The sequence below is a fragment of the Hordeum vulgare genome, chromosome 7H (genome assembly GCF_904849725.1).
Source record: "Hordeum vulgare subsp. vulgare chromosome 7H, MorexV3_pseudomolecules_assembly, whole genome shotgun sequence".
In the NCBI taxonomy this organism is placed as follows: domain Eukaryota; kingdom Viridiplantae; phylum Streptophyta; class Magnoliopsida; order Poales; family Poaceae; genus Hordeum; species Hordeum vulgare.
The window spans coordinates 580,576,465-580,588,427 of record NC_058524.1 but is presented as its reverse complement, the minus strand read 5'-3'; the positions used below and the strand labels follow the sequence as shown (position 1 = coordinate 580,588,427).

Below are 11,963 nucleotides of genomic sequence, written 5' to 3'. Positions count from 1 at the left end.
CTGTATGGATGTGTTTGAATCGCTATAACATTTCCTAGGACGGTATCGCCATATACACGCAAGGGGAAATTCTCTCACGATGACGGAAGAAGAAATCGTGGAGCACTTCGGTTTGTTCTGCTATATACGACGATCAGACGAACCAAAAACTTGATTAGATGGGATCTGACGGCAACTTGATCCACCGCGAAATGAGCTCCGATTCCAAATCGTAGTGGAATGAGAGATTTATTAGCGGCCGTGACAGTGCATTTATGCTAGTCGGATCGATACGTAACTGGGATCCATCCATATAAGCAGAGGATCAGGCTTTGCTTAACGCCGGGTAATCTCGATTACACGGAGTAATCCGACATGGCCACCCTTTGCTGGTCAGTGGACGTCAAGGGCGGCGAAGCCGTGAGGTCTCGCGTGCTGGACGGCCGCCGCGGCGTCGTCACCGGCGTCTCCCTCGTTGGCCCGCTGAGCGGCCGGAGCGTCGTCGTGGAAGCCTACGTCAAGACCGCCAGCGGGAACCTCGCGCTCGCATCGCTCTCATCCGAGAGGCCCCGCGTGAAGCTGCTGCGCGCGGTGCTGGTGATGGAAAGCGATTCCTTCTGCTGTCGCGTGAGGCGGCATGGCGATGGAGGCGATCCCGCCGGTGAGGAGGCCGTCGCCGTTCGGTTCGAGGGTCGCTTTAACGTTAACGGTGACGTTCTTCCTCCGCCGCCGCTGTCGGAGGGGTTGGAGGACGAAGATGAGGAGGATGGCGATGATGACAACAGCGAGTCCGAGGATGAATACTCGGTGGATTCGGAAGACGACGACGATGACAGCAGTAGCGAGGAGGAGGAGAGCGACGGCGAGGTCGACGGAGAAGCGGCCAGCGCCGACGTTGGCGTGACGCTAAGCATGCTACAGACACTGCACCGTAGGAAGTTCGTCCCCGAAGGGCAATTCGTTGGAGGTTCGGCCCGGCGGTTCGCCTGCGCCGGGAGCACGCTCGGCTTCATGCGGGTCGCCGCCGTGGAAAGCGAAGGAGGAGACGACAGGAAGCAGATCTTGGTGTTTTACCGCTATACCCGCTTCAGGGCATCACCGGACGGCGTGAAACGGCGAGGGAGGACGACGGAGCACCAGCTCCGGTTCATCGCCACCGGTGACCACGCGGCGAGATCGCTGGCGTGGGCCGGATCGTCTATGGGCCTGCTGATATACCCCGGTTGCTTGACCAAGAAGCTTGAGGAGATCACCAAGCAGCTCCAGGAGCTATGGTCCAGCTTGGCGTCGCAGGTGAGCGTCCCGCCGGGAGCAAGGCGTGTCGAGGTGTTCGTGGACGTCGGCATCCTCCGGCGGGCGGACTACACGACGGCGAGCATGGGGCACATGTGCGCCGCGCTGGAGAGCATGGTGGCGGACCCGTGGCCCGGGCGCTTCGTCGGCATGGAGTTGCACTTGCCGGTGCCGGTACGGTGCAGCACGAAAGGCGTCGACGCCGATAGCCCCAGAAACGCAGACGAGCGGCCGGCAAAGCGGAGGAGGGTGGACGGCTCCGGGGAGGATTGCCCCATCTGCTTGGAGTTGCTGGAGGGCGACGACGTCGCCGCGTGGCCCGGGTGCGGCGGCAAGCCGCACGTCTTCCATGGCGCGTGCCTGGAAGGCGTCCTCCAGAATAAAGACATCTGCCCTATGTGCAGGCACAAGCTGCACATCGAACACAAGGCGGAGTGATGATAGACCCGATTCGCAAGGGCGCATCGATCGCATGTATCATTCCCTTGTAGCTACAGTTAGCTTGAATGTTCTTCAGATTTGCTTATTCTCTCCTCTCTCAAGTAGCATCATTCAACTGGTTGTTTGTGTATTCATGAGTTCATCTAATCGATGAATACATAATTTGTTTGTATCTTGTCAGCTATATATGGTGTATGAAGATGTCATTATAATTGGATTTAATGGAAGCATAATTTGTTTGTTCAATTCCTCAATTTTGTGCCTACTTTTACTTCTTGTTAGTGAAATGGTTGTTCATCAAAGTTGCTTTCATCTCCTCTCAAGTTGTTTGCTTATTGCCCACTCCCATTGTTGTCAAGATGAATGATTCAACGTATATATATATATGAAAAAGCACCCCCACATTATTTTCGTATATATGGTAAGATTTCATTACTTGCAACGAAATGGATTTGACAAACCTTTTAGGTTGGACTTGAGCTTTCTCGAGCATGGTTGACTTCTCTAGTTGCTTTGAATGTTTATATCTTGCTGCTCTTGCCTGACAGAGAACATATATGCATATTCACTCTCTAGTGTCTAGTCTAATCTATAAACACAAGACATATGTACACATATTTCTGCATGTCGATTTTCATTTCAATAAAGGGGGGAGTTATACATAGCTGATACAGAGACAAGCTAGAGACAGGGAGTACAACTTTTGAGGGCGAAGCAGAGAGCTGACACAAATATAATGTTAGAGTTCAGCAACTTCAAGTAATTGGTCAACATTACACGGGCGAATTCAGCTGCTGCAACAGCAGCAACACTAACTACTTAATTACCTTATGCACTGACTGATGCAAGGTAGAAAACAAATGTATCATACACCTACGATTTGAGAAATCAGAGTTAGCACCGGGTAATTAAGATTGGTGTTTGTACGGCTGCGTTGGGCGTTGATTGATGTGTGTACTATGATTTTTCTTATCATTTGTACACAAGTTGTTGCAATGGTTTATTATGTATCAATGCTCTGAATAATTCTAAGGACAAATGGTGTGTGCATTGCGAGATCATTACCAAGATGCTTGCCCACAGTGGCTTTGGATGAGATTGGGAAAAGAACATGGTGAAGTGTAGTCTCAATATGTCGAGGACACCTTGAGGTACTTAACACCAAATTTATTTTATGGTTATTTTTGCAACTTTTATATTGTCTCTAATGTTTGCGTGTGTCTATAGGCTAACAAGGAAACACGTCCTATAGGAACAAGGTAGTGCACAATTGAGAGTCTCTCAATACCATATATTTAAAAGATCATGCGACCGGTGCAGGTCCTAGGACAGGAGTTGAATGTGTTCAAGAACCATAAGACATGCCCATTATTGAAGAATCTCCCGAGGCACCTCAGAAGAGGCAATGCGCTAGGGATGCTATCTTGCGCATGATGGGAAAGATGAAGATGTCTTTTGATGATGCTTTGAAGACAACCGAGCCACTTCCTATGCCAAAGATGACTCCTCCAACTAAAATCCTTGATGCACTAAAGAAGGTGCCGGATTTGGAGGATAGTGATATGCTGAGAACTTATGAAAAATCGATTGTCAACGAGCGTTTGTTTGAAGCACTCATGGCGCAACCTAAGGGGTTAGGTAGCCATGGTTCTTGACCTTGGATTGATTGTTGCTACCATGTTTGATTGGTGTCTGAACTACTATGTATTTTGTTGTCTGTGAACTGCCTATCCGTGCTATGTGAAGAGACATAAATTACCCTTGTGTTATTTTCAGAGACAAAATTATTGTCCATGTTGTGTTCTTGGTACTTCAAAATTATTTTGAGCCATGTCTTCATATTCCATATTTATTTCTACTTGTGTTATTGTATTTACCTTATTCAAAACATTTTAATTTTATTATGTGTGCAAAAAAATACAAATACTCAAATATGCACATAATACTATTTTTCATACATGTACACAAGTTTATATTGTCCAAACTCACCAATTCTATGGTTCGTATCCAAACAACAATTGGAATTGGGTGCTACCCTGTGATTCCAACGGTAAATTCCATGCACAACCAAACAATATAATTTGAATTGGAGCCCATTTTCTTTCCATCTTGGAACAGCTAGTCGAGTTCAATTCCAAGCAGTTTTTCGTACATCGAAACACAACGTTTGGTATTTCGCTTCGACTAGTGAGGTTTTGTTTAATACACAAATCAAGCTTTGAAATATCAAATATTGGGTTCATATCAGTTTGTCACCGGGATATTAGATATTTTTTATTTGGTCATATGTAGCTCTATCGCATAAAGCATATCCAATTCTCTTCATTATTCTTGTCCAAAACATGTCTTTTAGTAAAAAAAAAAGACTGTGATGTCAATGCCTCAACATAATAAATCGAGATTACGAGTTTATTTACTCGTTAATTAAGAAGCTATTTGAAAAATATTTACAAAATCCTTGATCAGGGATTAATAACGACTTTGATAATAGGATGAAGTTGTAAATATATAAATCACTTTCATTATTTCTATGAAATTCTTGCCATCTAGTATGTATTAGTCTATATCAAATGCACATACTGGGTCGTCAGATATCAGTCATATTGCTCGATATTTTTTTGAAAATAGTACAGATGCAGCTGATACATACATGCATAGATATACTCACTCCTCTATATGGAAAGATGTGTGTGAAAATAATATGTTATATTTATATTGGTTGACCTCCAAAAGTTCTCGCTATCAATATACCAATGTACTCTTTTTCTGAATACCAAGACATGCATCCATCCTACATACAACTTTTTAGTAAAAAACAAGTTTGAAATTGCGAGGAATCCAAAGAACAACCATAAAAATAGGCACTCACCCCGTCCCCTTTGCACTTGTAGAACACCCATCCGGGATGTTTCGCCGTACTCAACGGAACACTTGTCATGGGTAGTTGTCACATTTAATGACCAACAATAGCGAGCCGACCAGCCGCGGGGCTAGTGCTGAGCCTGGCGGACGGGCAAACGTGGGTGTGCCGGTGGTCAGTCGGTGAGTGAGATCTGAGCATCGAGAGGAGGAGGACATACCAAGATGCGGCGCAGTGTGGTTGAGGGGTTTCACGGTTCATCCCTCATCGAATCCATCCGAAACGCTATGGCGCCAGCGGCCGCACTGAAACGAAATCGTGGCGATGACACCAGTGTCGAAGAGAGAGGGACAAATCAGGGTGGGAAGGAGCATAGCGGGTCCTGTGAGGGGTCGGCGGTGGCGCGTGGTGGCTCACAGAGGCAAGAAGGGAGGCGCCAGAGTAGAAGCGACATGAGGTGGGGTGGGTGCGGCCTAGGAACGATGGGGCATTTTTACTTGGGCGGGTGGGAGACTGAGTAAATATAGATTGTCTAGTGTTGAGGAGTACAATTTTTGCTCCTCTAGCGGTTTTCAACTTTTGGCTAGGTGTCGATTGATGGAGTAGGCGCTACAACAGTCGGGCTTGACTGGCGGCTCGGGCGGCCCTAGTTTGCGTGCGTCGTCAAAGGCGTCTCCTTGTACACGTGAGGCTGGGACCATTTAGGAAACCAAGGAAGGAGGCCTTGTTTCTCACGGTTCGCCTTTGGTAGGATTACTTGGGCAAATGGCAGGAGGCCATTCCCCGATGGCCCCGACGACAGGAACAGTTGGACACATGGCAGGCGGCCAAGTCCCAACTGGGCCTACTATGGACGTCATCATCGCCTTTGGAGGGACTCCGGACCCGGCTTCCGGAGACAGACGTTCGGGTTGGAGGATTCAGACGCAACCCGATGCTGATGACTTGTATATGTGTCGAGCTATGCGTGCGGCCAAGCTTCGTGACATCGAAGTCACTACATGTATGGCGGTCAATACTAGCGTTTTGATTTTGCATTTTTCAGAAGCTGAAATTATTCAAAATGCCGACGTAGTTGACGTTAGCTTGGGGAAAACTGGTAAAGAGGTTTCAAAAACTATAAATGACTTATTAGACCTAGAGGTTGACACGGCCATGGACATAGTTCGTAATATTGCAGCAGTGAAACCGATGAATGATTCTGAAATAAATGCACTAGGGGTTGGGTCAGTGAACTCTTTGTGTGAGGATTTGATGCCACCTAATGTTACGCAGGGGGAGGAGGCGGATAGTGGTATAGAGGGGTATATGGCACCTTTGTTACCATCCTCTTTTTAACACGTGAGCTCGGTTATATGGACCGGGTTCAAGGAGAAGAGAAGCCAAAACGTACGTGAAAGAGGAAGATCTATCCGATTTCTGTTGTGGGTATAAGTGGTAGAGCTAGGACCATAGATTTTTTTCATGATGAGTGATAAAAGGAATCTTTTGTAATATTAGATGTCTAGCGGACTTGGCTAAAAGAAGGTTCCTTGTGGATGCATCGATAGAGCATAAGTAGATTTCATTGTCTTACTTGAGACCGGTAGGGATAATTTTACGCATCAATTTCTCAATACCTTGTCAGGTGGTATCGAGTTTGATTGGCATTGCATACCTCCAAGAGGAAGGTACGGTGGGATCTTACTTGGAGTGAAGTGTGAGACAATAGAAGTATGGAGCATAGTGCTGGGGGATTTTGCAGTAAAATTCGGAGTTCGGTCTAAGATCGATGGGTTCCAATGGGCTCTCATTGCAGTATATAGAGCAGATCAACCAGAGCTCAAACCTGATTTCCTAGCAGATCTTGTGAGTATCTGTGACGAAATGTTACCAATTTTGATTGGTGGTGATTTCAACATTATTAGGAGGAGCTATCAAAAAATAACGATAATTTTGATGGAAGATGGTCATTTATGTGCAATACGATTATCAAAAGTCTAGACCTGATGGAGATAGAACTCTCAGGGAGGAAGTTTACTTGGGCAAACAAATTGCCAAATCCAACGTATGAGAAGTTGGATTGTGTCCTCACCAGTGTTGAATGGGAACAAAAGATCCCTCTGGTGACGGTTCAAGCTTTATAGAGAGGAATCTCCGATCACACACCACTGCTTATTGACTCTCGGGAAGCGTCACATGCAGGAAACAAGGGTGTGTTCTCTTTTCAACTAGCATGGTTTTAGAGGGAAGGATTCATTGACCTAATAGCTAGAGAATGGGCTATGGTTACGGGAGGGAGGTCGAATATGGATAGATGGAGGAACAAGATTAGGCAGTTGAGACAGTTCCTGAGGGGATGGGATAAGAATGACTATAGAATTTACAGGGTAGAGAACTATAGACTTCTACATCTTATAAATGAGCTAGATATCAAGGCCAAAACAGCTTTGTTAGATGCGCATTAGCGGGCAGGAAAAATAGTGGCTGAGAAAAGATTACAAGAACTATTGAGAGAAGAAGAGATGAGGTGGGCACTAAGAGCGAAAGTTCGTGACGTCGTTTTTGGTGACGAAAACTCACAATTTTCCCATTTTATTGCAAATGGAAGACATAGAAAAAGAAAATTTTCGACCTTGAGCAAGACGAGGGCACAATTATAGGGCACGAGAACCTAAAGTTGTACATCACTTACTATTGTAAACAATTGTTTGGGGGCTCTGTTCAATGGGCATATGCAACTATTTCACCTAAATTTTGGAGTGATCATGTTGTTGCCAAAGAAGGTAGGTGCGGTGTGCATTAATGAGCAATTCTGTCCCATATGCTTACTGAAGGTGAGCTTTAAGATTTTTACTAAAGTTGGGCCAAATAGACTGACAATGATTGCACATTCTATGGTGCAACCAACTCAGACGGCTTTCATGCCGGGCCGAAACATACTAGAGGGTGTGGTGGTCCTGCATAAAATCCATTCGGAGAAACTAGAAGGGGTAATCTTCAAAGTGGATTTCGAGAAAGCGTATGAAGGGTTTAGACGGAGTATGGAGGAAACATGTCGATTCTTTCGTACAAAAGGGTAGCGTTGGAGTTAATGTAAATGATGATATAGGTCACTACTTCCAAACGCATTACGGTCTAAGACAAGGTGACCAAATGTCTTCTATCCTGTTTAACATAATAACTGATATGTTAGCAGTTATGATAGGAAGAGCTAAAGAGGAGGGCCGAGTAGCAAGACTGGTCCCACATTTACTTGATGGTGGAGTGTCCATTTTATAATACGCCGATGACACGATTCTATTCATGGAACATGATTTGGAAAAATCTAGTAACGTGAAGCTTGTCTTATGCCTATTTGAACTGTTGTCGGGTTTGAAGATAAACTTTAACAAAAGTGAATTGTTCTGCTTTGGGAGAGCCAAAGACGAGCAAGATTCTTATAAAAAATTGTTCGGATGTGAATTGGGTACTTCATCATTTATATATGTGGGAATACCTATTCACCACTACAAGCTCGCTAATAAGGAATGGAAGTGTATCGAGGACCGATTCAAAAAAAAAAGCTAAGCTGCTAGAAGGGCAAGCTCATGTCTTATGGAGGTAGGCTAATACTGAATAACTCGGTTCTTACGAGTATGTTGATGTTCCCTGTGTCCTTCTTTGAGGAACCTGTAGGGGTACGAAAAAGGTTGGACTTTTATCGATCTCGTTTCTTTTGGCAGAGCGACGATACAAAGAGAAAATACCGGCTTACTAGATGAGATATCATTTGTAGGCCCAAAGACCGGTATGGCCTTGGGATTGAGAATTTAGGGGTAAAGAACATATGTGAAAGCATAATTGCTCTCTAATTCTCCTACCTTTTCGAATTTTTTGTCCCATTTTCCTACCGAAGTGCTGCCGAAATTTTCCGTGAATTCTTGCTTCTTTCTCATATCATTCCTCATCTCTCTGCAACCTTCAAGGATTGTTGGTTTCACTCGTTTGTCAAAGAAGCGACTAAGTTTTTACCTCTTGCTTTCTCATTCTCTCCCCCCCTTTCATTCTTGGATCTCGGGGCGAGATCCTCTTGTAGTGTAGGAGAGTTGTGACAGCTCGATGCCGACGTTCCAGAAGATTCCCCTTTCTTTCCGTTTTCGTCATGTGCGTATTTACATTTGTCGCATCATCATCGCATCATGCGCATCATCAGCATTGCATCGGCATCTCCGTTGCCGTCAGTTTTCAAACTTGCACCCGTTGTTTGTTGCCGGTTCTCGTCGTTGTTCGTTCTGAGCCCGTTCACACACGCACGCGCCCGCGGCATCGTCAAATCCCTGTTTTTAAAAGTGTGCGTAAAACTTTCTCTGATCAGGGTGAAACTTGGCATGCGGTCGTAATTAGTTATAGCTAGGATGCTTGTCGAATTTCGTCGCGATCGGAGTAAGTCTGGCACCCGAACGGTCGACCGTAGCGGCACCGTATTCGGTCTACCGTCGGACGTCTGTCGGTGTTTAAAAAATTCGTTGCCGCGCCGCACCGTTTCCCTCTCTTCCCCGGCTAGCCTACTCTACGCGATCATTTAGCCGACCCCACGTTCGAGTTCGTTCGTTTACGATCGCGTGGGCGAAAACGGGGCCGGATTCGGATAAACCTAGCCCCTACGTCTATAAATAGGCAGCCACTCCTCCCTCCTCGAAATCCGCACCACCCCTCAAACCCTAGCCCCAACTCAGCTCCACCCACCTCCTCCCAGCCGCCAGGGCCCGCCGGGCCCGCAGCAGGCCCGTCCCGGGCCCAGATCCGCCGCCCCCGCGAGCTCCCCCAGTTCCAGCGTCCATGGCCTCCCTCCCGAGCTCCCTGCACGAGCCCCCTGCGCGCCGCTGCCCGCGAGCCTAGCGTCCCAGCGCCCGCGCCTCCAGCCGCCTGCCCGGGTCGCCGCCTCCCTTGTCGGTCTCGCCGCGTCGTCCTCTGCTTCCCGCCGCCGCCGGTTTCCCCGCTCGCCGTCGGTTCGAGCTGACCCCGCCCGCGCCAGATCTCGCCGCTCGCCGGCCTCCTTCGCCAGATCCCGTCGGATCCCGCCGTCCTCGACGCCCCGGCAGCCTACAGCGCCGAGCCTCAACCTCCCGGGGCCCTGCGAACCCGCCGCCGTCGCCCTGTAGCACTGGGGAACGAGCAGCATCGGGGTCAGATCGAGGGAGACGACGCCGAGCGCAACGCTCCCCCCTGCCTAGGCCTCCAGCGCCCCAGCGGCCCACCTGGCGCCTTGCCGCTCGGCCTCCCCGCGGCCCAGGTAGCCCCAGCGGCCCACTCCGCCCCTGCAGCCAGCCGGCTGCCCGAGGCCTCGCCTGCCTCCCGGCCAGGCCGGCCCAAGAAGGCCTCTAGTGAGACCCCTCCCCCCAGCCTATTATTTCGCCCTGTGCATAACTTTGTTAGGATGCGCCTGGTAGGCCCAATAGGTAATTTAGGGTTTTTCCGAATTTAGTTCTTTTGAGGAAAAAGACGTATATTAATATGCCCGTATATTTTTAACCATAAGTCGGTTCGCGACGTGTAGTATATGGTTTTGGCGTAGATTTTCGCGTAGAATCCGTTTTTACAACATGCATGATTGTTTGACGTCATTTAGCGTGCCTAACGCCTAGTTTAGCGTGCTGTCTCGATAGGTTTATTGTCGTAGTTATTTTTCGCGCATGTCCGGATTGCCCGAATGCCTTAGATTAAATGCTCATATTTTAGGAACCATTTTTCCATGTATTTTAGTGCGGTCATTTGTATTTTTGCGTGTAGGGATTTGCCGTTAGTTTATCTTCCGTGTATAGGTTATTATCGCGCATTTACGTGTGGTAATATTTTTGTTGCGCAACCCCACATATTTTATATGTTTTCGGGGTAGAATCTGTGCAATTAGTTTTAGCTTTTGAGGAAGTTAGTTCGCGCGATATTTTGCTATGTTGCCCTCTTGTCTTTTCCGTAAGATTTATTCTGTGCGTCGTTAGATTAAGTTATCAACTAGGGAGTTGTTCTTGGATGTTTACTCTAGCCCCTGGTATTTTTAGTTGCAATAGAAATGCATGTTTAGGTGTGGTTTGCTTGCTCTCAAGTTGCTAGAAATAGTGCTGATTTGGAGGTGCTGAAATATTTCTAAGTCTGGAATCTGTTATATTTTGTTGTTGTCTTGTCTTACTTCTATCTTGTGATCTGTAGCTCTTTTGAGGTTGGTGCAATGGAGTTAGTTGTAGCCCTTGTGATTCTCTAGCATGCTGTGAATTTTCATGCCATTTGGAGTCCTGTAGCTTATGGTTTTGCTGCTGTCAATATGGCTTCAGATCGAAAACTGCACTTTCATGAGGTGTAATTTTCACTAAGTCTGAAATAGTGTGTGAGATGCCATTTTGTGTCTTCTTTCCCTAGAGTTCCTTGATGCCATGCTAGTTTTTGTTAGTTGTTTGTAGTAGTGCTTCTTGCCCTCTTTCTTGTCATGTCTTGCTTGAGCATATCGGAGTTGTGTAGCTTGTAGTTGTGGGGCGTAGAAAGTGCTATGTGGCTGATTTTGGCAGATTCTAGTGATTTCTTGTTTAGCTCGTAGTTTTTGATCTGTAGCTCCGTTTTGATCGTGTCCTATATGAAACTTGCTTAGAATCTCATGTAGTTTCATTTTCTCTTGCTGGTTGTATGTTTTGAAGTGCTCGTAGCCGTCGTTGCACACATATTACATTCATGTCATCATATTTTGCGGTGCTTGTAACTTTTGAACCGTAGCTCCGTTGAAGATGTTCTCTATGTGTAAATTGCTTGTAACGACGCGTAGAATCACGTGAACCTATTTTTTTTGCTGTTTAACAACTAATTAAATGTGTTAGTTCAGATCTGGACAGAATTGTAAATTAACATGTGAGGTCGTCCGGGAGATGCTATATGTCATTTCCGACCTCATTTAAAATGCCTAGATAGGTAGTTTAATTACGCTTCACCTCTTGCCATATTTAACCACATTTAATATTGCCATGTATTTAATCGGGATATAACTAAATAATTAACGTGGAGTTTCGTCAATATGCAACTCGTTGCATATTGAGCTTCACTTAATGTGTAGTGTCTGTTTGTGTGAATTGTCATGCCGTGACTTGCATGTATTCAGCTGCTCATGCATCATTTGTGTTGTGCATCGTGTGGTGAATATCGTGTGTTGATGCTTGTTTCGGTTTCCCCCGTCTAGATAGAGTTCCGCAGCGTGCCGGATTGTGAGGACCCGTTCGACTACGTCGGTTCGTCTGCTTCACGGAGTCATTCTTCTTCCAAGCCGGATCTCAGGCAAGATGACCATTTCCCCAGATACCATTACTATCATTGCCATGCTAGTTTACCGTTTCTATCGATTATGTCTCGTTGCCTACCACATGTTAAATATTAGCCTCTCAACAATGCC

General features: G+C 46.5%; 1 protein-coding gene across 1 annotated transcript; it reads left to right on the top strand.

Annotated features, from left to right (window-relative positions):
* The first annotated feature begins 354 nt into the window (after positions 1-354).
* Positions 355-1,710, top strand: LOC123409376. Its single transcript, XM_045102299.1, has one exon. It carries the CDS (start codon positions 355-357, stop codon positions 1,708-1,710), a length of 1,356 nt encoding a protein of 451 aa, XP_044958234.1.
* The last annotated feature ends 10,253 nt before the right edge of the window (positions 1,711-11,963 follow it).

What these genes read in the sequence shown, in the direction of transcription:
- LOC123409376 (XM_045102299.1), top strand. Translation starts at nt 355, where the DNA reads ATGGCCACCCTTTGCTGGTCAGTGGACGTCAAGGGCGGCGAAGCCGTG.